The sequence below is a fragment of the Crocuta crocuta genome, unplaced genomic scaffold (genome assembly GCF_008692635.1).
Source record: "Crocuta crocuta isolate KB4526 unplaced genomic scaffold, BGI_CrCroc_1.0 scaffold130, whole genome shotgun sequence".
NCBI lineage: Eukaryota > Metazoa > Chordata > Mammalia > Carnivora > Hyaenidae > Crocuta > Crocuta crocuta.
This window is the reverse complement of record NW_027527920.1, coordinates 13,122,483-13,149,905: the sequence shown is the minus strand read 5'-3', so window position 1 is coordinate 13,149,905 and position 27,423 is coordinate 13,122,483. Positions and strand designations below refer to the sequence as shown.

The 27,423-nt window shown below is 40.2% G+C and overlaps 1 protein-coding gene across 1 annotated transcript in view; it reads right to left on the bottom strand.

The window, feature by feature from the left end:
• Positions 1 to 530: 530 nt before the first annotated feature.
• Positions 531 to 27,423, bottom strand: part of RORA (RAR related orphan receptor A) — a 187,391-nt gene continuing 160,498 nt past the window's right edge. The window contains exons 4-11 of the mRNA XM_077745327.1: positions 20,356 to 20,497; positions 16,634 to 17,029; positions 10,456 to 10,577; positions 8,538 to 8,670; positions 7,761 to 7,868; positions 5,582 to 5,692; positions 3,895 to 4,007; positions 531 to 2,245 (exon numbers count right to left, since the gene is read on the bottom strand). Of these exons, the coding sequence (XP_077601453.1) occupies positions 2,081 to 2,245; positions 3,895 to 4,007; positions 5,582 to 5,692; positions 7,761 to 7,868; positions 8,538 to 8,670; positions 10,456 to 10,577; positions 16,634 to 17,029; positions 20,356 to 20,497 (1,290 nt within the window). The 3' untranslated portion in view covers positions 531 to 2,080. The remainder of the gene's footprint in view (positions 2,246 to 3,894; positions 4,008 to 5,581; positions 5,693 to 7,760; positions 7,869 to 8,537; positions 8,671 to 10,455; positions 10,578 to 16,633; positions 17,030 to 20,355; positions 20,498 to 27,423) is intronic.

Sequence of the window (27,423 nt, the reverse complement as noted above, 5' to 3'; positions counted from 1 at the left end):
TATGGTTAAACGCTTACTATATTTTTGAAAAAAAATTTAAGATGTTATTTAGGCTTCATACACACTTCTGTGTGAATAATTCCTTCCTCTTTTCCAAATCCCTCAGGAAACAAGTCAGAAAATCAATGGAGTTAAAGCCAGAGTGAAGGGCTCTGGGAAGCCCGTGCTGTGATCCATGTGACATCAGGAGCCACAATTCCTGTGGAAGATTCAGGAGGGACCCTGGTGGTAGGGACACTGTCACTGCTATAAAAGGCTGCCTGGACACTCCCACCCTTACACTATGGGAAGACGTTTCCTTTTCTGTATAAACATGTTCTTTGATGTCAGACCAGAAGTTTGAATCCTACCTCCAGGGTGACTAAAATCATCTTCTAAATGCCTACATTTCCAAAGGGCACTTATTTTAAAAATATGCACACCTGTATATCAGACTGTTCATTTTCCCTTCCCCCACTGGGAATTATTAAAATAAAAAAAACCCGAAACACGAAATTAAACAAAAACATTCAATATTTCTCACCTGAACACAAAGGCCAAACAATCTTCTAAATATTTAATAAAATAAATTACAGTCCACAGTTTTCTAGTGAAGATAAATACAAGAGTAAATGTTTGCAGCTTAACATCAACTTCACTTTGAACGCTTAAAATATTTCATATTTAAATAAGAGAAACTGGTTCTGCATTGCATGCCTCTCTCGCCCTACTATCCATGGTCTATGAACTATGGAGAGCAATATTCTAGAATTATAGCATCTAGAGGCAGCTAGTCTGGAACCAGTTCACTCTGAGAAATCCTCTTAGGGTTCCTAGATTATACCAAGAACATAATCATTCACAAAGTAAATGCTTCATGTCCTCACATGGGGAGTGTGTGTTTGCTCCAGATATAATCTTTGGATCCTTCTTGTAATAAAAGCTGAATTCCAATAAATACTTGGGTTACTGATTTGTTCTCAAAGCGTAAGAGTTCCAAGTTTTGAGATGGACTCCATATAACTATAGGATTGTGTAAAATGAGCCTCTCCTCCCTCCCCTGCCTCCATGAGGTGGCATTAAAAAAGCTTTTTAAAAATAATGTGCATCATGGTGTAAGTCCATAGCACCAATCAATCATTCAACTTTGTATGAAGCATAAACACATCTATCTTTAAACTTACCACGAAGCAAAGTATAATTTAGGGAGAGTTCTAATTCCAAATTCATGTGTAAAAAAAAAAAAAAAAAAAAAGAATCCACATCGTGATTTCTAGATATGACCAGCCAGTCTTTTAAAAGTAATTTGTAAACAGCAGCATAAATACCTCCTGACGTACCTTCCAAGCCTTCTCAGTTAAACTTGTGTTTCTGGTGCACATGCGACACGACAGTGAACACGCTAGCATTTAATTTAAAGAAAAAGGTGCAAAATGAAAGTGCCTTATCAATTCAACAGGAAAAGCTACACCAGTAACTACATTTTATATTAATTAAAACAATATATAAACAATATCTCTTTTAGCTATATATAGTCTTCATGCCCATTTACCCTGTAATATATTATAATGCTATTGTTGCTAGTGCTATGGACCCTTTTCATGCCATCCTGCTGACTGGCAATAATCGGTGGAAAAATAAAAACTTCCTTCATGAAACAAAGAGCAAGTTGTGCAAAATAATGCTGCAACCTCCGCTATGCACACCAGTCACCGATTATTGCTGGACTCTGTTGTTACTGACAGATTGGTGACTCTGCAGAAAGTCTGTGGGCAGTGAGCTACAAGAAAAGGAAATCCTCCGACTTTAGTACCCTCCTTCAGTTGTAAACAGAGGTCAGTGATGGAGAAGTTGAGACAGAAAAAGGGTCCATATCTGTAGGCATAATGGAAATCATATGCATGAGAAAAACAAGTTCAACTTTTATTTGTTTTCATTGTTTCCCCTCCTTTGCCTGACCCCGATCACCAAAAGATGTGCAGTGTGTTGGCGCTCCAGGTCTGCGCAGGGCCATGTAAAGTGTCTCGGTTAATTTTGTTGTTGTTGTTGTTGTTTTTCATGTTTGTACTTCAGACATTCTAGAAGTGCTTAGGTGATACATTTACCCATCGATTTGCATTGCTGGCTCAAATTCTGAAGTGAACAACTCCTTGTATAATGGAGGAAAATGAAGTCGCACAATGTCTGGGTATATTGCTTTAAATGCCATTAGCTTTTCTGTATGTCGTCCACATAAGGCTCTTAACGTAGACACCTTGCATATTAACTGTAAGGGGAAGAAAGGACACATTGTGAGGCAAGAACAGACCTGAGCATCACAAATCAGGGAATCTGGATGGTCTTACAATGTTGTTTATAATGGCAAAACACACTTGATGCAACTTATGTGTTCTTCAATAAGGAAGACTGGTAAAACACATTTTTAGGCACATCATAGAGTATCAAGTATACATGAAATACGATTCTGAAGACAATTTAACAACCTGAAAAGATGCTCACGAGCAAAAGTGGCAGAGTCGAGATGAGAACCCAAGCCTCTCACCTCCTCCTATTCCAACATGCTTTCTGCTCTACTATCCTCAACCCTGCCCTCTGCCACTGTGGAGAAAGAAGACATCTGGTGGCAGAGAAGAGGACAAGGAGGCAGTCATGGGCAGGTGAGGTCACTGCAACTAGAGACGATGGCTTCCCCTACGTATTTTATGCAGCACTAGTACTAGCCAACTCCAATGATGGCAAGTTTCTTCTGGGAGAGCCCTTTGCCTGTAACAAAGCAATTCTGGGTTTGAGCAAAAGGCCCTGAGTAAAAGGAAAAGGAAAGAAGAGTCAGAAGGCCTGGATGGAAGTCTCAGCACTGGCCATTTACCAGTTGAAGATAATAACAGCTTGAAACAATGGTTTTTTTTTTTTTAAACTCTTAAACATCGTACACACTACATATTCTCTCAACCAGAATAATCCTCTCTAAGAAGCATGTTCCACAGGTCATGGATCCTGTCCACATGGTAGGTGCCCTCTATGATAAAAGTAACTGACAGTGCCCTTGCCTTGGGGCAGAAAGTTGGAGAAAAAGGTAAGAGTCTGGAGACCTCTTCTTCTGTTTTCTATTCCTGCCTCAATCTCTCATTGAACAGGTGCGAAATAAAAACGAAATAGCAATTATCCCCTAACCTCCATCTCTGAACAAACTTACCTATTGGGAGAAAAGAAGAGAAAGCAGGAAGAAAAACCCAAACCTCTCAAATCAATCTTCTTGAACAATAAAACACATAATATAGTCTAAGAAAGAATAGCGCTGATTTTTTTAAGACCCAATACCTATTAGCACTAGCACTGAAGAATATGAACATATTTTAAATTGATATCCTAATTATATTTTTATTGCAAAAGGTAATAATTAGCAAAAATGAAACCTTCTGCTTTGAATACAGGGTAGTAATGGGAAATTGATGAAGAAAATACAAAAGTCACTTTCTGTTGACTTACTAATGAATGTAATGGAAATAGAATATTACACTTGGTGATTACCCTGCTTGTTTTAGCCCTTTGTAACTTCTTCCTTCTAAATTCAAAGATTCTTTCTCTAATTTATATCAATGCAGATAAACATTAACCCTGTTTTATGCCCAACTAAAAGGAGATAGGAGGAGGATTTCCAGGATGTATTAAAATGCTTAAAAAAATTCTATCATTGCCCTAGTATTGCAGGATACTTCAGCATCAACGACAGGAGAATGGAACCTGAATTTTGGCCCAGAGAATTTTTTGAAATGGAGATATTTCCTTCTTGTCAATAGCCTGTTGCTTCCAGATACTTTTGGAGTCTGGTAAGATGACTTCCAAAGGTGGCTGGCAGAGAGATCTATGGCAAGGAATAATTCAGGCTATGCCAACCACACCACTTTATACGCTTACCTTTGTCAGTATTCCATCTTCTCGGTGATTCTTCTGCAGGACATGCTGAAGAGCTAGCTGAATTTTCTGTTGCAGTTTTTCAATCTTTACTTTTTCCTGCAGCCATGAGCGATCTAAACACGAAAAATGATACTTCTTAGGATTTCTCCTCCATGGTATCGGGACACCCCAATTCCTCTGACTCTTAGGCGCAATTATATCACAATGCAGAGTTAGAGAACAAAAGGCCAGTTTGATTCCTTGTTCTAAATTTGCTCCTAAACAATGGAAAGCTGACCTATGAGAGCTATAAAACAGAGTGGCAAAGCTTTTCATTTTTCCTGGTACTTAAAGGAAGGGAGAGTCCTCTCCTTCCAAAAGAATAGCCATTTAAATCTAAGGCCATATTCATACATGGGCAAATGAAGCTATCACAGATGATCAAGTCTTTTTAATAATTATATTTCTGGATAAAATACTCATGGCAATCATGCTCGCCTTTCTGGCAAATATGAAAATTGCCTTATAATCCAAAGCAACTAAAAATGTCAAGAGAATTCCAAATGATTTAAGGTTTGTTAAGATAGTCTTTATGTATAAGAAGTCCAAAGAGAAGATAGTAAATCTGCAAAGCAGATTATCCCCAAGAGGCAGTACTAGTTGAAAACAGATAAATTCAGATAAACTTGTGGATGACATCCAAATGAATCTTAAGAAAAGCAGGATGCTTTAAAAATCACGTTATCTTGAAGATTTGTGTTAAGAAAGGCAGCCCTTCTCTGTCAAAGCATTTCTTGTGATATCAGGAGGTTAACTGTGGACTGGGTTTTATTCAATTCTCATTAAAAAATATTTTTAGTTCTGTTTTTTAATTTTATTTTTAATTATTTTTAATTAAAAAAATTTACATCCAAGTTAGTTAGCATATAGTACAATAACGATTTCAGGAGTAGAACCCAGTGACTCATCCCCTACATATAACACCCAGTGCTCATCCCAATGAGTGTCCTCCTTAATGCCCCTTACCCATCTAGCCCTTCCCCCCAGCTACAATCCCTCTAGCAACCCTCAGTTTGTTCTCTACATTTAAGAGTTTTTCATGTTTTGTCCCCCCTCCCACTGTTTTCATATGATTTTTTAAAAAAATTTAAATTTTACTTAAATCCAAGTTAATTAATATATAGTNACCCACGAACCGTGAGATCATGACCTGAGCCGAAGTCGGACGCTCAACCGACTGAGCCACCCAGGCGCCCCTCAATTCTCATTTCTTAAGATTTTCTCAGAATGGCATGAAATCTTCTTAAACACATGTACATATGCACGTGTGGGGGGGGGCTGTTAATTTAGAAAAAAAGATTAGATTTATTGAGGGTGGCAACCTTTCTTGGTAGGCACCTGAATATTCTATAGCCATTTAAAGTTATATACCTTGTAAGAATTCTTTACCTGACATTTCATTATCATTTGGTTCTTTTTTTTTTTTAAATTTATTTCTAGGAGAGAGAGAGAGAGACAGCGTGAGCAGGAGAGGGTCAGAGAGAGAGGGAGTCACAGACTGAAACAGGCTCCAGGCTCTGAGGTGGCAGTCAGCACAGAGTCTCACGCGGGGCTCGAACCCATGAACCGCGAGATCATGACCTAAGTGAAAGTCAGACACTTAACCAACTAAGCCACCCAGGCGCCCCAATTATCATTTGGTTCTTACCTGCTGACATTAGTACAAATGCAGAAAATAATGCAATTTCATCTTCGGTCAGGTGCATAGAACATAAACTCTTTCCAAATTCAAACACAAAGCTAATAAAGTCTTCACAACCTGCCAAAGTTAAAGACAGTTTAGGATTTTGGTTATTGTATTAGGAGAAAAATATAGAATAAGGTGAAGAGGGAACTCGTTGTTCAAGATCTATGGGGATAGTAATAACAGATCTACAGTTTAACAGTTTGAAATCTTAAAAGAAAAATCTGTTTAGTCATCATCACTAACACCGTCATCATCATCAATAATGACACTGGACTTTTGTTGTAAGATTACTGTGTTATTAAGTAACATTCTAACAGGTATCTTATTGCTTTACAACAGCTCTATGAGGGAGGTATTATGATTGTTATCCCCATTTTAGAGGTGAGGAAAAAGACTTAGAGAGAAGGATTATGCACTTAAGGTTATATAGGTAGGGAGTAACACCCTGAAGTTCAAAGCCACACTGCTCGACTTCAGAACCCACGATCTTTTTTTCTTTTAATTTTTAAAAATATTTTATTGATTTCTGAGAGAGGGAGAGAGAGAGAGTGAGAGAGAACAAACAAGCAAGTAGGAGAGGAGCAGAGAGAGGGAGACACAGAATCCGAAACAGGCTCCAAGCTCTGAACTGTCAGCACAGAGCCTCATGGAGGGCTTGAACCCATGAACAGTGAGGTCATGACCTGAACCAAAGTCAGACACTTAACTGACTGAACCACCCAGGCACTTCCAGAACCCATTATCTTAACCAGTAGAGTCAAATGGGCACAATCTAACTGAAACATTACATTCACTGACTTTTGTTTTCTACTGTACTTGATCTAAAGCATCCTTAAAAATGATAACAAATGACACATTATGGTGGTAAAAATCATTATAGCTATTACCAAATTTAAAACAAAAAATGTGAAAGTCCCATAAACAATAATCCATCTTCAAGAGATTGGTTAAGTTTGGTGTCTACTCTTTTGGATTTGCATATTATGTATACATATTTAAATGGCAACGGGCTTTACTAAAGTATACACACCTTCTATCATTTAACTGTTTTTAAAATCATTTAACAACATTATCTTGGATAGTGTCTCATTCTTCCTAAGGATTATATCCCATTTTAAATTATAGGAATCCAAAATAATTAATTTTTATAGTACATGTTACAGTTTCACCAGCAATACTTTATTTCTATGGTATTTGCATTTCATTCTTATTAATGGCTTTTATTTGAGAAGTACAGAATGGCAGACATTTAGTTCTTTACTTGATTTTATGTATCAAATCACATCCTTTTATTTATTTTAATAATTTATCCTATGAAAATCTGGTTCTTAAAATCTGGAAGGGAACTGGAAGGTTAGACAATATAAATTTCTTCGATCTCCAATTAGATAAAACAAAACACTAACCCTTTATTTTTAAAAAATTTTTATTTTATTTTATTTATTTAAAAAAAATTTTACATTTATTTATTTTTGAGAGACAGACTNATTTTTATTTTTGAGAGAGAGAGAGAGACAGTGTGAATCGGGGAGGGTCAGAGAGAAAGGGAGACACAGAATCCGAAGACAGGCCCCAGGCTCTGAGCTAGCTGTCAGCACAGAGCCCAACGCAGGGCTCGAACCCACGAACTGAGATCATGACCCGATCTGAAGTCGGATGCTTGACTGACTGAGCCACCCAGGTGCCGCAACACTAACCCTTTATTTTTTTATTATTATTATTTTTAATGTTTTATTTATTTCTAGGAGAGAGAGAGAGAGAGACAGCGTGAGCAGGGGAGGGTCAGAGAGGGAGGGAGTCACAGACCGAAACAGGCTCCAGGCTCCGAGCTGGCAGCCAGCACAGAGCCCGACGCGGGGCTCGAACCCACGAACCGCGAGATCATGACCCAAGCGAAAGTCGGACGCTTAGCCGACTAAGCCACCCAGGCGCCCCAACACTAACCCTTTAAATGTAAGACAGACAAAAAGCATTTGAGCTGTGTGCATTTTCTTCAGTGACTATAAAGTAACAGAAGTATAAAATCCTTTCATTTTGGTTTCCAAATAACAGCCTCCATTCTGTTCAATAAGCTCATTGGTGGGGCTCCCACATTTTCCCATGGCCCCAATTTAAAGACAGAGCAGCCAGGTTTCCTTACCCAAGGACTTGAAGACATCAGGGCTAGCATATTTCCCATCGAAGTACACGGTGTTGTTCTGAGAGTCGAAGGCACGGCACATTCTGATAAACACCACCTCTAGAGAACCTAAGCAAAGGCAGAAATGGTGTCGATTATTCTATTGTAGTGAATAGTCATGTATTTTGAAGGCACGGATGGAGAGGGCCCTTTCTGATTCAGCGCAGCAGAGGTTGTATTTGGCGAATGGCTCCCTGTCACATCCACGCTCTATTTCTCGGCAAAGTTCACTAGTGGAATTAAAAATTTGTGCTGAAGCTAACAAAGGACTATATTCCTGAAGAGAGATGGAGTTACAAATTACTTGTCTGGCATTCTTCTGTCTTGTAATACAGAGTCTCAGAGTTGCCGGGAAAACTTACTGATTCGTATTTATTAAAACAAACTAAAAAACCAGGGGCATCCCTTTGAATTCCACAAATAACCTTCCTAACAACTTACTGTTTGCTCCCGAGGGTCTGGATGGGGGAAATGAAATGCAGGTGATGGTAAGATGGGGGGATGCAGGTGTCCTTCAATTTAATTGTTTTACTCGGAGGAGAAGCAAAATGGAGGCAGTGTTTCCTGCAGATCACTCAAAAACCTTTAAAAAGGACTCAGTTTCTGCTAAGGGAACCTGAGCTATTATCGTTGGAGGAAAACTGTTCTCGACACCTTCCTTACCAAGCATTTCTTTAATAAGCGAGTGAAAGCAGGCTAGGAAGAGATCTCAAAATTCACTTGCAAAAAAGCACATACCTGCTTTGAGAAGCACAATTTGATCATTTTGACACAGTTCCATAAATCCATCAATGCGTTTGGCAAACTCCACCACATACTGTATAGCCTCCGTGATTTTGATGGCACACAACTGCCACATCACCTCCCGCTGCTGTTGAGCGAAGCACATTAACACACACAGTTACCCACAGCCTTGACACACTTGTTTTACCTGTTCCTATTTTGTAAAACCCTTCTTTGGAAATGGACTCAAAAAAGCTAGAGGACTAAAAATGAATCGTTCGGGATCTAACGATTGCTTCCAAGCCCCTTCTCATCTTCTCCAATTCCTCCTTTACCATTTTGGTGACGAAGGGACAGAGGAAGATAATATGAACAGGTGAAAACATGAGGCAAGAAAGAAACACATGCCACTGCTTTACTGCTGGGCCTTGGAGAGTAGCAATGTAGGACCTTCTTTTGAGCAATTATTTTACCTTGGGGAATTTAACACCACTTTCCGGGGGGGAGGGAAGGAAAAAGGGAGTCAATTACATTTACTGTGCACCTGCTTTGAGCTAGATGCTTCATGACACCCTTGTTTCTTTTTCATAAGAACATTTTTCCATTTCCCAAAAACAGACATGAATGCTCACAGAGGTTTCACGGCTGGAGGGGTTGGAGCTGGGATTCAAATCCCAGCATCTCTGACTGTGAATCCCATTTCACACGACTTGCTGTTTCTTCCTGCTTTCTGGTTTCCCTTTGTAACAGTGGCTGGCTGCTGGTGTTATCTGCTATCTCAAAGGCAAACCAATGGATGTGTTGCTGTTCTTTCACCTGTCCTTTTTAACTGCTTTTACATATCCACTCTTTAGTTACAGGGCGACCTCGATCTGCTACATTGCTCGCGTGTTCCCCTGATCTTAGTTTAAGACTATTTCCACCAATATGATGGGGTGAAGGAAACACTACATTAGGAGCTATGAGTCACACTCTAGTCCTGATATTCTCAATCCTCTGCCATATGCCAAGGGTTGTTGGTATCCTCATTTGTAAAATGAAGGGAAGGAGTAGCCTGGATAATTTCTATTGTCATTCCTAGGCTACCTTTCTATAATTATTAGGAAAAACCACAGGGAATAATGTTTATTCCCTTTACCAAGCAGGAATGGATAACTGAAACTTCCTCTTCTTCAGCCCTGCCCTCCCATTCTGGGGGCTTGTTGATCAGAGTGTGTAAAGAAAATGGCAAGCAGTAGCACTCTCAGCCTCACGTTGCTAGGTTCATACTGGCGTTATGGCAATAGCTTCCAAACCTTGTTTTGTATACACTCTCTAGTGCTCTGGAAACATGAGGCTGAGATTATTTCATATCAGCTTCCAGACCATGAAATCTTCCACTGTGATATCAGGACAAATCTCAATTCATTCAGGCTTTTGGACACTGCCTCCTCCAGCCCCCATGGACATATGATAGGTGATATGTGGAAAGTCACAGCACAACAAAATTGGTTTGTTACTGCAGAAATTTCACACACTGGCATCTCAGTAAGACAAAGCCCCAAGTATATGATCATCTCTAGGAGGAAGATTTAAAACAAACATTTTTTAATGTTTATTTTTGAAAGCGAGAGAGAGAGACAGAGTGTGAGAGGGGGAGGGGCAAAGAGAGAGGGAGACACAGAATCTGAAGCAGGCTCCAGGCTCTAAGTTGTCAGCACAGAGCCCGATGCAGGGCGTGAACACACAGACTGCGAGATCATGACCTGAGCCGAAGTTGGATGCTAAACCGAGCCACCCAGGCACCCCTCTAGGAGACAGATTTTTAAACAGCCATCTGATATCTGATGAAAGACATTCATTTTCTAGTCTGTTTGTATTCTTGATCAGATCTCTAGCACAAACACCCTTCCCACCATTGCCTCAATTCTGGGTAAAATTCTTCAGAGTGTACCTTGTTTTGGTAGCTCTCTATCTCCTCCTGCAGAAAGGTCTGCCACGTTATCTGCTGGAGCTCTTCTCTCAAGTATTGGCAGGTTTCCAGATGTGATTTAGATATATTCTGTGCAAGGTGTTCTAAGAAGAAAACAGATCACAAACATGAAAAGCCAAGTTCTTCTTTGGATAATCAGGGTTTTCCCTACTTAATATTTGGTTTAAAAAGTAACACATACAAAACAACATGCTGAACCAGTTTTCATTATCTTTACATATTTAAATGAGCCATATGGAACTATTCTGTATTTTCGAACATGAAGATGAAGGACAGGCAAACCCAATATTTAGCAATAAGTCTTGGTGACTTCAAAGACGCTCCTGACCTTGACCTTCTTCTGCGGCCTTACACCGTCTGAGAGTGAACAATTATTGACCTGGATAGGTTTGGGAAATGGCTGACACAGCTTCTTCTTGGCATTTTTACGAAGACACACCTGCTGTATACACTGACTTGGACAGGATTACTCTTGAAAATTTGGGAAACGGGATGCTTGTGTGAAAACAACTATTTATTTCTTTCATTTTCCCGGCAAATAGCACAACAAACATTACTGAGGGCCACTATGCCATTATACATAATGTGGTGGTTAAGAGATGGACTCTGGTACCAGACTGCTTGTGTTTGAAACTCAGCTCTTGTATCCACTAGCTGTATGACCTTGGGTAAGTCACTCAACGTCTTTGTGCTTCAGTCTTCTCGTTTGCAAAAGCAGTACCCACTTCATAGACCTTGTAAGAATTAAATGAGTTGAGCAATTAGAACAGGGAGGGTCACCTACTGATGCACTACATAAACATTTGTTCTTATTATACTGGAGTATAGGCGGTTTGAAGATACAGATGCCAAAGAAATTTCTCTAGGAATTTATAATCTGGTGAACATGTATGCACATACTAAAAGGACAATTCAAGACATTAGGCACTTCGACACCAAGTTGAATTATATCGGAAGAGACAAAAAAATCACAGGTACTATCATGGATGGGAAACGTGAGGGGAATTAGAGAATGCTTCTTGGCAGGAAGAAGCATGTGATGTGGTCCCTGAAGGATGAGGAGGGAGGATTTGGCAGGCAGAGGCCAGTTGTATAAAGAGGTGGGCTCATTCCACATTCAAGGAAATGACAAATGAAGGAACAAATGATGGCATGTGCAGGGGACAAGCAAATGTGATAAAGTGATAGTAGCAAAACAGAAACATGAGTAGGTAAGAGTCCAAGTTCTGGAGAATCTTGAATATTAGGAATTTGGGTTTGGACCTGCTTCACAAAAGGAGTCTGCAGAATTCTCAAGGGGGAGCCGATATATTGAGCACTGTATCTGGGGAACAGAACAGGCAGTTTGTGACTAGTGGATTGGAGCAGAAGGTGGAGGCTGGGGCATCACTGAAAGGCTGCTGCAGTCCATAGTGAGGGACTAAGAGCATGAAGCAGGTTGGTAATAAATGTTATGGAAGGGAAGGACGATGGAAGTATTTTAAGAGAACAGACAAGATTCTGTGAATATGAAACCATACACAAAAGCGATCTCCTTCCCCGGTCTTGATTATATAACAGGAAAGCCCTATGAAAGAATGGTGTTGAGTGAAACCTTGGCAATCCCAGTAAGAGCGTCTGTTTGGGAATTTGTTACTGCTTTCATCAGACAGAATCAGACTTGTTTTTGCGAAAACAGAGTGGGTTCACCTAAGTGAAGCTTGAAACCAGAATCTCCTTAGAGACTGAAGCACAATAAATCTTAACAGTCGTATTTTGCAACACACAGACATGAACACAACATAAATAAATATCATGAAAACAAAACAAACAGAAAGAAAAAATATTAAAGGGAAGAGGCAGAGAGACACTGACCAAAAGAGGGAGAAGCCAATAAATGATATGTCTTAGAATCAATGAAGCTTATGGAGAGAAGAGGGGAGTAAGGACAAAAACAATGAGAAGCCAGAAATAAGAAAATAAATGTGTAAATAATCTACCAATTTTTGCAGATATGAAAAAAAAAAATAAAGTGTTTGCAGGGAAGCCAGGAAATCCTATGAGATAAAGAATGGGAAGAGGCTCATAGTAATCCCTTCCAGGTCATGCTTCTTTTCCAGTTAATATGGTCAGCATCTTGTTTCACTTCATCCTAAAAATTGTTCCCACCCCATCCTCCTACACTGTTGGTGGGAATGTAAACTGGTACAGCCCCTCTGGAAAACAGTGTGGAGGTTCCTCAGGAAACTAACAATAGAACTCCCGTATGACCCAGCAATAGCACTGCTAGGAATTTACCCAAGGGATACAGAAATGCTGAGGCATAGGAGCACATGTACCCCAATGTTCACAGCAGCACTCTCCACAATAGCTAAAACATGGAAAGAGCCTAAGTGTCCATCAACAGATGAATGGATCAAGAAGATGTGGTTTATCTATACCATGGAATACTACATGGCAATGAGAAACAATGAAATCTGGCCATGTGTAGCAACATGGATGGACCTTGAGGGTGTTATGCTGAGCGAAATAAGTCAGGCAGAGAAGGACAAATATCATATGTTTGCACGTATAGGAGGATTAGGAGGAACTTGACGGAGGAACAAGGGGGAGAAGAAGGGCGGAAATGGTGGGGGAAAGGGAGAGAGGCAAACCATGAGAGACTCTTGAATGCTGACAAAAACTGAGGACTGATGGATGTGGGGGGGGAGGGGGTGATGGGCATGGAGGAGGACACTTGTGGGGATGAGCACTGAGTGTTATGTGGAAACTAATTTGACAATAAACTATTTGAAAAAAAAAAAAAAAAAAATTGTTCCCACCCTTCCCTGCCTATTGGAGCTCAAATAAGGAACGGTGTAATGTACACATCGAGCCAGTAGAGGGCAGTCCCTGCATTCTCACCAACTGCCTTTGATTACAATTCACAGTTGATTTGGCAAGTGTAAGATTTCAGACACGACTATTTTTAAATCTCCATTTCAGCAAAGGACAATATGGTCAGACTGAGTAAAAGTTAAGTTAGTGTGGTTTCTTAGAGAAACAATGGAAGGGTTAGGAGACCTGGTTTCTGGTCTGAGTTCAGCAGATAACCCACTTTGTGATGGGCAAATCAGTACCTTCTCAACCACGATTGTTTCCTCAACCCAGCTAAGGTCTAGGTACTTCAGAGGGACAATTCTGACTTCTCAGTCACAGATTTTCATGGTGGGAAGGGATTTTAGACATCGCTTGGTCCAACTTCTCCTCAGTTTACAGATAATAACACCATTAGTAATGATGGTAGCAGTTAATGCTTATATAGCTCTCACTATGTTCTAGACCCATATATATATACACATATATTCTGAGCATATATATTTTCTTAATTTTCATAACAACCTTAGGAGGAAGGTCGTTATCGCCCTTTTACTGAGGACGAAATCAAAAGTAAAGTGGCTTTTCCAAGGCATCATAGCGGGCACAGGCTGAGTGATTCAAACACACCCTATTTGGCACCAGAGTCTATGCTCTTAATCTTTATATTCTATAGGTAGGGAAACTGCAGCTTGCCGAGGTTACAGGACTTATAACGGGTTGTACTACCAATAAACAAGCTAGGACCATAAACCATATAAGCTGACTTTTTGCCTAGTGCTTTGTCCAATGATTAGTTGTCTCTTCTGCACAAGGCTTTACTTATCAATTATAGTGACATGTGCAGCTAGCTTTTCTTGTTTGTTTTTTAAATGAGCTTGGGTTGTTTATCTGCAATGTGTAATTCAGGTATTAACTGTACATCGAGGGCAAAATTTCCTAGCCAGGAATGCAGATATATTTCCACTAAAAGTAATGGATTGTAGATACTATTGTTGAAAGATAGAATTGAGGTTAAGATATGTCAATTTATAATTTATTCTCCAACTGTATAATTGGTTTCACTTGTTTAAAATCTGATGACAAAATTCAGCCTACAATGAAGTCAAGAGTGTTAGTTAAAAAGATAGTAAGACTGGAGTCACTATATTGTACACCTGAAACAAATATAACATTGTATGTTAACTACACTGGAATAAAAATATATATATATACACACACATATATATAGAAGGACTTAAGGCCCCAGAGGACAGATCAGGGAACCCCAGGTAGCTTTGAAGAAGGAGCAGCAAAGTCTTTGGCCACTTCTATGCTATTCTTAGCTCCCCAAACTATTTTGTACATGTAAATGGGAAAGAAAAATAGAACCTAATTATATTCTTTTCAGACAAATTCTTGTTTAGTTTTGGGTTTGGGACTCATCCTAGTGACGAGTTAATTTTACTCATTCTGAAAAGGGCCACGGTACATGTGAAAACCCCCTAATTTAGGAGAGCATGGAGAACATATGAGGCTACAGGGCTGCACAGGGAGGTGACAACTATGGAAGATGACACGGACTTGTGGGGACAGGGAGAACTGGCTTGGCCATTTCTGGCCTCACTTAAGTATTAGCGCACCTTTAGCCCAAGTGCCATATTTAAGGGCAACGCTCTGGCTAAGCCCTACGGATTTACTTCAGAGTTGACTATTTGACAAGCAACAGGCCAGATTCACTAGTATTTATGATAAGGTGGGAGCACACCGAGAGTGAGCCAGGTCATTTTTCATATCATGTCAGCTTTCAATCACATCCGTATTCATTTCTGAAAATTTCACTTTCATTACAGTCCTGCTTAAGTCTCGGCCAGCCAAGATTTCACGACAAAAACGGAAGGTTTTTGTTCTAGTTCAAGAAAAAAATATCAAACCTACCTCTGCTCAGCTTGGCTCCTAGTTCAGAGGTTCCTCTGTTAATCAAAAGAGCTGCGATACACCTTTAATGCTGTTCAGTGGTTAAAGACTGAGCTTAAAATGTCCCTGCTCTTGAGGATTTAAATTTAGACCCATAAAGAGGTGCTTGTGTAAAAACCGTAAAGAACATTCAATTTGTTCTATTTGGAGAAAGATTTTACTGGAAATATAAATTTCACTTAAAATGTTTTATGGGGTACAGAGGTGGAGAAACCATCTAAAGAACACAAGCGTCATTTCTGTGAACTAAGAATGTCTGTGCTCAAGTCAGAACCTGCTGGTTCTTTTCCATCTGAAGTCTCCATTCTCTCTTCGTGTTAACTTAGTCACCTCCAGAGCAACTAATTGAAACATCCCAAAGGACTACAGCCTTGTGTGAAGAATCATAGGGACGAGCACATCAAATTCTAGGACTGCAAAGTTGCTTACCAAAGTTTCTCTAATAATAGTGTTGTACCTAAACATCGATCAAATATTGTAACAAGGGTTGTTAACACAACCTCCTTGAAATGGCAAGTCTTCCATTGCCTGTGTTATCAATATTCCTAGGTCACATTTCCCAAAAAGCAACAATGTCACACAGGAATTAGGAAACGACAAGTTTTGTTTTGTCTTGCATGGTGAATCTTCCTCTATGAAATATATGTGTTGTCACCAATATCCATCACCAAACCATTTTGGCAAATAAAGACACCAATTTCCCTTTAACATTTATGGAATACATCAGGGTTGAAAAACCTAGATGCCACAGGAGCTGGGCAGTGACATAAAACGGGAAAACACGTAAAGGTGTTAGGGCCTAACTGGGACCAGTTGCTTATTGTCATTCACAAATGCTGATCCAGCGTAATTAGATTTTTTTCCCTCTCACAGGAGCTAAACATTTGAACTTCTCAGCAGAACTGTCTACGTTTAAAAGTTTTGCAGCTGATTCAAAAATCTTAAAACTCTGCTCTGGTCAAAAAACATGTGTACAGACCAGTTCAGGGTATGGGCTGACGTTTTTTTGACTTGAGGTATAAAGAAATACCTGGAATACAACTAAAGAAAATAATGAACAAAATTAATAGGGCTGTTCCTTGAGCTTATAGTTTCTGTGGAATTTAAACATTCATGCTGTTCCATCTCTGATGCTCACAGGTCAATGCGCTTCTTGGATATGCGATGGGAAATAGGGCATAGTCAAAAGCAAAGGGGCAGGGTGGAAATGTGAAGTGGCCCAAATGGCAAAGGTGAACTGCTCTTCTAGTTTTTAAATAACGTAACTCATTACAGGGAAGTCCAACATATCCCATTTACTTGTAAAGGCATGAGTAATGCATCACAATGGAAACATGGAGGCCATTACCTAATTCTGCCATGGACACAGTCGGGGAAGTCTCTCCATTGGTGAAAGAACAGTAGGGAAAGAAGCCTGATGCTGGTGTGTAGTCACATATTGGTTCTGGTTTGATTCCATTGATATCAAGACCTGACTGGTCTGGGGAAGGCTGTATGTCCAGGTAGAAGCTGCTGACAGCAGAGTCAGCCTTGCCCCCCTCAGGGGTGTGCCCATCAATGTAGTTGCTGAGGTCCTCGTGAAGCTCTGTTAGCCCGTTGGCCGAGATGTTGTAGGTCGGAGTCAGCGGCTCAGCCTCTCCGGGCTGCTGTTGGTGGTCTCGCTGCTGCTGCTGCATCCGGTGCTTCTGTACTTCCGCGTACAAGCTGTCTCTTTGCTTTTTTGACATTCGGCCAAATTTTACAGCTGGAAGAAAAAAGCCAAACCGCGCCATATACAATATGTTTTTCTTTATTATTCTCTCCAGCATGCTTTAGGGGTTCCTTTTAAGTCTCGTCTCGGACAATCTCCATCAAAAACCACATAACCGCAAAATGAGCACATGATCCAGAGGTGAAAACAGTCCCACCCTGCACAGGCCTGCTCCACACCCCTGAGGAGCTAAGTTTCAGAAACAGACCTAGGACTGGTGGAAGGGCAATGACCACGTATGTTCTCCTGTCACACAGCCCTACGCGCTCAGTGGGAACCACTGATATGTGACCTAATGGGCTTGTTCATTCTCTACCCATGCAGCCTGCCTAGACCACCTCTTTCTCTTCCCAAGGTTTAGACCCGCGTACAGGGATGCAGACTCACAGAGGTACATTGAAGCACAAGCAGCCTAATCTCAACTTTCATTCATTTCACGCATTCCTTCATTTGCTCCTTTTCAATCCAACAGCCCGCGTCTGGGGCTTTGCTGAGACACCTAAACAGACTGGATGAGGTCTTTGCAATGCCCGAAATTATGTTTCTGAGTCTACGAGACCTAAGAAGCCCCCTCTCATCCTCCCGGGTCAAGGTGACCCCTGTGAAACCCTTGGGCCCATCATTAAGTGACTTTCTGCTGTTGTCATTTAGCTTCCAGTAAAAAGAGTCAGAATTTTGGGAAGGGCAAACACTGTGCAAGATCCCTGTTGGGCAAATTTGTGTTTGCAAGTGGCTCCTTGTGATGTGTGCCCATATTCAAGTAAAGCAATGAACGTAGTAACTATCCAGTTCATTCAGAATCCCAAATGATCTCTCCTGAAACACCAGATAACCGATAAAAGGAGCCCTATAATTTCCAGGTCCGAACGCTCCCACTAACCCATTTACTTGTCAGCCTGATTCTGTGTATGCAGAGAAAGCCTCTGCTGGAGGAACTAAGATCTACTAAGTGATTGTGGTTATATTAATACCTGATTAGGTGGATAAATGCACCCACATGACAATCATTATAATACCACGAGTCGAGGGGCAGGAAGCAAGATAGATGCAAATGAAGCTGGGAACTGGGGCCACCACCTAGACCAGCTGGGAGATTCATGTTCTGCCAGGGAAGACATGCTGTTCCTTTACACAGAGGAAACAAGGAATTGGGATCTCGGCCCATTTCCAGTTTCCACGACTCAGGTAACAAACTTGGGTGGGGCTGGGTAGGCAGCGAGCAGGCTGTTCTGAGCTCTAGATTTCAGGCCTGTCACTGCATAAGCCCCAACATTCATGTCAAACCCACAACAATGTGTGCTGCCATATAAGTGCAAAACAGCCAAGAGGCATACTGAAGGTATACTTTATTTTTTTAAAAAGAATACTCTAGAATACCCAGAGGGACTGATAACCATAGGTATACACACACCTTGTGTTCTTAGCTTACAGGTTCATGAGAGAAATGCCTAACTTTGTCAGTTTAGAGCCATCGGAAGATGAACTCTCCAGAGCTGCCGATCATAGGGATTTCTGAGAATATCATTTCTGTGACTTGCATCTTCTTTTTTAAAAAATTTTTTTACATGTATTTATTTTTGAGAGAGAGAGTGAGACAGAGTGTGAGCAGGGGAGGGGCAGAGAGAGAAGGAGACACAGAATCTGAAACAGGCTCCAGGCTCTGAGCTGTCAGGACAGAGCCTGACGCGGGGCTTGACCCCACAAACCTGAGATCATGACCTGAGCTGAAGTCCGATACTTAACCCACTGAGCCACCCAGGCACCCCTGTGACTTGCATCTTCTTATGCCCCAGACTTTGTATTTTTGTTCCTACACATTCTAAAAGACCATCCTGTACACCACTACTGAAGGATATCACAACTTATGCCTGGGCAGGTCTACGGGCCCCAAGAACATCTAATTAGGGGGAAAGACAGGCTTTCAGAATGCCTGCCCAGTGTTCTGAAGTAATTCCCACAGACTGTAATTCCAATGAAAGAGAGGTTTCCTTCAAGGGATCTCTTAAGAGAGCCAGACAGCCTGTATATTCATAAAAGTATCCACTATATTTTCTGCCCGGCTTCCCCATATAAGAACAACTGTCTTGAAATCTGGGTTTGATTATTCCATGTACTTAAGATAGTTTTACAGGAAGATCTTGAAATGTTTTACATTTGAAGGATCTATTTCTTAACATGCCTTCTTTTAAGGCAAAAAAATTTTGTCATTGAGCCATGCTTTAAACTGTTTTCACACATTCTGTGTATGTACTTTTTCTTTTGAGATGTATTTTAATTTGCTGTTTGATTTCTTATTTGGCCCATGCTTGTGCAGTAGTGTGTTGTTTAATATTTACATATTAAATATTGAATATTTACATTGTCGATTTTCCAGCTGAGTTTCATCATTGATCTTTAGTTTTGTACCATTGTGGTTAGAAAATATACTTGGTATGACTTCAGTCTTCTTAAATTTAAAATATTTGTTATGTCTCTTTTTACGTGACTTAACCAGGGGATTTGAAGAAACTTAAAGAAAATGTGTATTGTATTTTTCTTGGATGGAATGTTTTACATATATCTCTTAGAACCATGTATTCTGAAGTATGCTTTTAGTAAAAAAATGTTCTTGTTGAAAAAAGAAATAATAACTTTAACTGAGGGCACTCTTAAAATAAAATAAAGCCTATCACAGGGGAGGCAGGAAGAGGGATGGGTTAAAGAGGTGATAGGTATTAAGGAGTGAAATTGTCATGATGAACACAAGGTGTTGTATGGAAATGTTGAATCACTATATTGTACACCTGAAACTAATATAGCACTGTATGCTAATTCCACTGGAATTAAAATAAAAAACTTAATAAAAAATTTAAAACTCAAATATATGACTTTGGTACGTGATTCAAAATAGCCAGTTAACATAAAAGCTAATTCATTCCAACTGCCAATAAGCTTACAAGTATAAAGCATGTTAACGATTAGCTCTGGCTTATATTTCTCACTGGGGAAAAAATGCCTATATGAGGTATATTTATTTAGGTCCTCAGATGACACTTACTTTCAATCAATTCATCAACCTGTAATGTCTTCAATGTCAAAACTTTGAAGGTGTTCTGACCACACGTGCTTCTCTTCCATGCCGCTCCCATCCCCAGCTGACTCCAATGGATTACAGAGGAGGAAGTAACCATTGTGGACCCCACAAAGCCACCAGAGAAGGCGGGGTGGTGTAGGGGAAGGGGAGGGACAGAGGGGCCATATTTGGGCAGCTCTGGGTCCAGGACTCAGAAGGCACTTTCAGGAGCCCATATGACTATACAACTCAAAGTACGAGGGCTCACCATCTCGAGACATCCCCACGGCAAGGCATTTCTGTAATCGACAGTGTTGGCAGCGGTTTCTACTGGTTCGATCAATCAAACAGTTCTTCTGACGAGGACAGGAGTAGGTGGCATTGCTTTGCTGACTTCTCCTGAAAAAGCCCTGTGATTTGGTTATAAAATATAAAACAGGTTAGTGTCGGTTTCAGCCGTTTGATACTGAAGGCAGTATACTAAGCACTGAGCAGCATTAATGTTTAATGGAGAATTAAAGTTGTAGCAGAATCATCCATGAGACTATTAATGAAATTAAAGTCACTTCTGTTTCTTGGGTAAAAGTGATCCCCAGAGCTTAAGCCTCTGTCCCTTACACACACAAAACTTTCTTTAATTCCAGCAGACAGTTGCCTATGTGAAAGGCATAAGATCAGGCCCTGTTCTTGGCTTCTGAGGACCAAAACCATGTGCTTGATGGATCAGTACAAAAGCACTTATCTTTAACCTTTCTCTCCAAAATATTTTTAGGGAAATAAACTCAAAACACTTCTCTGGGATGTCCAGAGATAAGGAAAATGCTGCTTCAGTCGAACTCATGGTGACTGCAATCCTCCTACCCTGGGTAATCTCACTAGCCCACTTAACTCCACCATACTCCAGGCATCTTGCATTTCTTAAGACAGAATCTACTGCCCCAAGAACTTAAATGACATTTGGATGGATGATCTTGGCAGATCAATCAGAATGGGAATATTCCTCAATCCTTGACAGTTTGGAAATACCATGTGTCCAGAGTTATGGCCTTTATTTAGCAAATACAATCTGATGTTCTTCAAGTTCTACTTATTTGTTAAGCATTGTTTTGGAAATGAGCGGGTATACAAAGATGCCAAGGAGGTACTGATCTCAAGGATTTCATTCATTCATTCATTCATTCACTCACTCACTCATTCAATTATTCATTCATTCACTCATTCATTTATTCATTCATTCACTCATTCATTTTTGCTAATTTCTTGAGCTGAATTCTCACTACATCATTAATTTTCAGTGTTTATCATTTTCCCTAAAGCTGCACATTTTCCTTTTCTTTATGTTTCAGAAGTAACCCACACGTTTTGCTATGTAGTATTTTCATTACCATTCATTTGAAAGCATGCTCTAATTTTTCAATAGATTTCTTCCTTAATACATTATTTAGAAGCATATTTCTTGATTTCTAAACCTAGAGGGAGGTTGGGTGCATTTTTCTTGTTGACTTATCTCTTAGTGGTTTCACAAGCTGGGGAGGTGCTGAAGAAAAGGAAGGCACCCAGAGCCACGAATGGTACAAAGAGTACTACTATCCTCAAATCCTTAATGTTAAAGATATGTGACCCCAATAAAGGGGATGCTAGGGGAGAGGGGAGAGGTAAAATCCTGAAAAACTGACAGAGTAGTGGACAAACTGACAAGGGTACTTTCTGGCCAAAAGATTTTTCTGGAGGCCAATTTGGCAGTGTATCAAAATCCTTGCAAACATGTCTATTTATTAAATCAGTAATTATCTTTTAGGGAATATATTTTAAAGGAATATTAAGAATGGTATAAAGACTTATCTATGAGGATGTTCATCATATACAATATCTGTAATATAAAAATAATTTAGAAGGATGCTAAATGTCCTGCATTAGTGAATTGGAAGAATAACTGGATATCCATACATTCAGAAACCATTAAAATAGTTATTTCAGAAATATAATTATTGACATAAAAAGGTGATAAAAATAAACATCTTTCTGTTTATCTGTATGTTTTGAATTTTCTACAATATGTAGGTGGAAAGTTCTGTGAACTACTTGGGAAGTGCAATCTAGTACATCTGCTTTCTTTTGTGATAGGTGAGTGACTGTGGATTAAATCAATGGATATGAGGGGTATGACCTTAGTTCCCGCTTCTTTGTTTTGGAAGTCAACCTGGAATGGGAGGGGCTAGGGCACTGACCTAACACCTGCTCCTGGCTCTCTGCCAAACCACTCACTAACCTAAACATGAGCAAGGCTGAGGGTCCAGGGTCTCAGACTGTCTGTCTGATGTGCTTTGAATCTCCCTTATATCAAGTCTGGCCTCTTTTGTGAAGCAATCTCTCTTTTCTCAAAAAAAGCTGTGGGCTTTTCCACTTGTTTTGTGTATTTTTTTTTCTCTGTGAAAAGGAAGTGAGAAGCAGTAAAGCTTTCTTTCGGTCTTAATGGAGAGAATTCAGGAAAATATAAATGGTAACAGAGGCAGATAATCCTTAGAAAGAGATACCAAGAGGTCACCTGGCTAGGTATTCAATTTGTCTGAGATACATAATCTCTGTCAAAGCTGAGAGGTGTCTTTTTCTTTCTTGAGACTGTACCACCATTCAGACCCTCCATGTTGGCTCTCTGTACAGGTGCCTAGGATCAGGAATTACTCGCTTTCCTTAGTTGAAGCTAAATTTTGTTGCCTCACAATTAACCTGCACCATTTTGTTCTATGATCACCGACTATGGAGAATGTCTGAATGATCTCCTTTTTATTTAAATGGAAGCAGTTCTTGTGGATGGATACCCTATCTTCCAATACCTCACCCGTAAACCAAACCACAGCATCTGTCACCTTTCTTTCCCACCTTAAGTGTTTCTTCTCAGAATCCTCTCAAATTTCTCTACTTCCTTCAAAAATATGAAATCCAGAACTAGGTACAGGTCTTGAATAATGGCTGGCTCATTAACAGAAAAGGATGCTAGTTTTTAGTTTCCAGTTATTAAACTCAAATTAATATCAACCATCACCAGTAACTTCCAGAATGCTTGCATAGAAGCTATCAATTTGCTCTTCTACCAGGGAATGCTGAGAGAGGATGGTGATGGTGATGATGATGATGACAATGATGATGACAGAGAAATTTTAATGAGTACTTGTATTAACCATATATTTTCCATACTTTTTATGCTTTGACATCTTGAGAACTTGGTGACCCAGAGACATTACATATTCCAGGGCTTGCTAATTCCTAGGCATCTCTAACAACTTACCTGGGAGCACACTTTTCATAGGCAAGCCAACCAATCCAGAGCCTATATACCCAACCACTTCACTCTACAAGGCTCTCACACTCTGGGCCACTATGGCCCTGCCCAAATTACCCTAGGACCAGGTACCAGACAACTCAGGAGCCAGAGTTGGCTAAAATCATGAAAACTAGCCAACCTTAAACTTGCTTACACAGCCCTGCCCATTCCTTCCTAGGGGAAATCACAACAAGGCTTTTGCCCACATTTTCTGCTTCCTCCCTCAACCTCTGGCTGATCCTGGTACTTCCCACTGTGGTCTCCCCTGCATGCCATGCTGCGCCTCCTTTTCCTGAGGACCTGTGAGTATAAAACCTTCATTCTTCATGACATTTTTGCGTCTGTGTGTCTTATCTATCTGATTAAAACAAATCTAAGGTTTTGTTTTTCTAAAAATTTTTAAATGTTTATTTATTTTTGAGACATAGACATAGACAGAGCATGAGCAGGGTAGGGGTACAGAGAGAGGGAGACACAGAATATGAAGCAGGCTCCAGGCTCTGAGCTGTCAGCACAAAGCCCGACACAGGACTCGAACTCACGAGTCATGAGGTCATGACCTAAGTTGAAGTTGGACGCTTAACTGACTGAGCCACCACAGTGCCCATAAGGTATTGTTAAAACAGTGATTTTGTTCTAGGTACCCTGTGCTTTATGTGGATGACATCATTTAATTATTACAAGGGCAATATGAGGGAGGCATCATCATTTCCTTGGTTTTAGGTACAATGACTTGCTCAAAGCCCCACCTCTAGAATGGGGTAAAGGCAGGAGATTGAATGCACATGGCTTAATTCCAGAACTCACACTTTCATCCTTTCTTATTTTTCTGCTTCCCTTGCATGTCAAAAGGATTCCCACTTGGCTGTTCTCATAGAGGGCAACCATTAAATTAGGCAAAGAAACAGATACAAATAAAGCAGCAAGACTGATATACTCTGAAATTGCTGTTTTCCTTCAGGTTAGCCCCTTTAGCAGACTAAAGGGCCCTGCCCAGGCATTTTATAGAATTCTCTTCCATAGCCACCTCCTAATGTGGGTTAGAGTCACATGAGAAAACCAGTCTCATGATCTCACGATTTTCTGACCAGAGGATATATCTCCTTTTGTTCACCTTACTTATTTCTAAATTACTTTGGCTTATTTGGAAAACAAGCAAAACAACAAACAACAGCAAACTTACTTCAAAGACACCAAGCCATTTAAAGACATCTGAGTAATTATGCCATAAATTGCAAGGCAAATCCACGAAGCATTCCACATGTGCTCTGAGCAACAGCACTGAGGCTGGAACTAATGTCTGGCTTCCAAGTTATCAACTTGGAAAAGAACTATACTTCTTTAGATGCCTCAGCTTTGAAGGGATCGGGGAAAGCACGAGAGCAAATAGATACACCTTGCTCTTCACACCATTTATTCTTCATTGAGTAAGTTGAGCAGTGCCTGCTGAAAGCTCTAGGAGTGGCTAAGAGCCAGAGAAGAGATCTTCCTTTTGGACTAAGACAGCAGTCATGCCCACAAGGAGAGCTATCACATACCAGATGGGATGGGTCAGGTAGGGTTATAAGGTGAGAGCCATGAAGGGAGAGAGAGGGTAAGCCTATATGACTCAGATGAACACTGAACTCTGCATTTCAGACAGAATGAGAGCTTGGTCTTCTCTTTCCTTCCTTTCCTTCCTTCCTTCCTGCCTTCCTGCCTTCTTTCTTTTCTTTTCTTTTTTTCTTTCATTATCTCTTTCTCTCTCTCTCTCTCCCTTTCCATCTCCCTCTTCCTCTCCCTCTCCCTCTCTCCTCTTTCTTTCTTCTTCATTGCAGCATTCCTTGAGGTTTCTCAGAGGCTTACGGATTTGGGAAGTTAAACTGAAAATATTTAAAGCTAATGAACACATAAGGATGAGGAAGAAAGGTAGAGGTAGAAATATGTTCATAGATGTAAAAGTAGGATCTTACTGACTGGGGAATAATCCTGTAGAGGGTCAGAGTGAGAAATGAGTGAGCTGAGACACAAGTTCTAGGGATTGGGGAGTTTGGGGCCACACAGAGAGTACGAATACTACAAGCCAGTTCATGGAGCTTTGGGTAGAACTGAAAAGATACGTATAAAGAAGAGAGAAAGTTCTGAAGCTATGAGTTAGCTAGAAAAGATATTAAGTTCATAATTTTGGAGTTTTATTGCCAAAAGATGAGCTCATGAATTACTTCTTTGGTTTTCTTAAAAGAAGACATTTTTATGGATGTCAAAATACATGGAGATGTGCCATTGTGAACATGGTGGGCTTGAGCAGAGAACTTGAGGGTAGCAGAACTTGATGTGACTGTGGCACATGATCACCACCTAGTGGCAGCATACCAACATGCAGTTACTGCAAAGAGTAAATCAGAGTAATACAAAGAGGCTTTTAGAACTGGAAGGAAGCTGCGAGATTATCAGGTTGGTTCAGTAGTTCTCAAACAGATGGTGCATCAGAACACCCATGAAGCATTCTGAAATTTACTGAACCAGAACCTTGGGGATATAGTCCTGAACATATATATAATTTGAACAATATGAAAGTGCCATTTTTGCAGGTAAAAAACCCCAAGAGAGATCACTTTTATATGATAAATATTTTAACAAAGGTTCCTAAAAACTCCACTGCCTTTCCCTTGTTAAGAACCATAGATCTACTCTAGTTTTTGTGTTTTGTAGATAACAAAAATGAAGCTCAGGATGGTTAGTGACTGATTTAAGCTTGTCCCATGCCTGATTAAGCATTACTAAGAAGACCCAAACTCCAGTGTCCTACTTTTGAGCACAGTACCCTCTCACTTAAATATCCCTCCTCAAGGGCTGGGCTGACAAAAGTAATGCCACACGGTTTTGATTTCCACATACACACCAACCGTCCGCATCCATTTCCACAGCCTCAAAGGCAACTCTCCAATGTTTCCTCCCTCATTTTACCTAGCCTTTCAAAGTGTCTTTCATTGAGTTTTATTTCCCATTGCTGCTTGCACCCTCTGGGAAATTCTATTGCCTAACTTTTGACTCTACACTACAGAATTGTTTATCAATCCTACTAGTTTGGAGCTCCCCAGGGCTGGGACTGAGGCCGTGGTGTATGGGAGAAGCCTCACAGCAGGTTGCAAGAGCCAAGTGTTAAAACTTCAGGAATTTTGTGAACCAATTGTTAAACATCACAATTATTAAAAATTAACTTATTATTATTTTGTTATTATCCATGCTCTTGAGGTTTTTTACATCAATTACATCCAGATGGTGTAGCTACTACAGAATGGTGTGCTACTGTGCGCATCTTCCCTGCTCTGCGTTCAGTGAGACGTTGTGTTGGGAGGCCTGAAATTGACCAGGTCCTAGGAGGATTTATGCCAATGGAAACTAGCAAAAGCTACAAATGAGGGCTTGATTTATTGTTCTACTTATTGTCTAAATTTAAAAAGTGATCCACAAAAAAGTGATGTGAACTAAAGTTAAAAGTATGTAATGTCTCTGGGGCGCCTGGGTGGCTCAGTCAGTTAAATGTCTGACTTCAGCTCAGGTCACAATCTTGTGGTCTGTGAGTTCGAGCCCCACATCAGGCTCTGTGCTGACAGCTCAGAGCCGGGAACCCACTTCAGATTCTCTATCTCCCTCTCTCTCCAACCCTTCATCGCACACACTCTGTCTCTCTCAAAAATAAACATTTAAAAAAATAAAAATAAAAAAATAATGTAATGTCTGTAGCTACTACATGGTGAACAGCACAACTAATGTGAGGAAATATTCTAGTGTTTAAAAACTATTATCTGACTCAGGAAAGAGGTTGCTCATGTCATCACTGATGAATGAGTGAAGTTACAAAACACGTTTCCCTTATTTCACTTTCCTCTTATTCATTAATGTAAATGGAAGTATCAACATTCATGTTGACACTACAGTCTTTCATTAACTGCAACTATCGCTACGGATAGAGGAGTTCAGCAAAAATCACTGAGGGCATTTGGCGACAACCATTTGTCTATATGAAGTTTA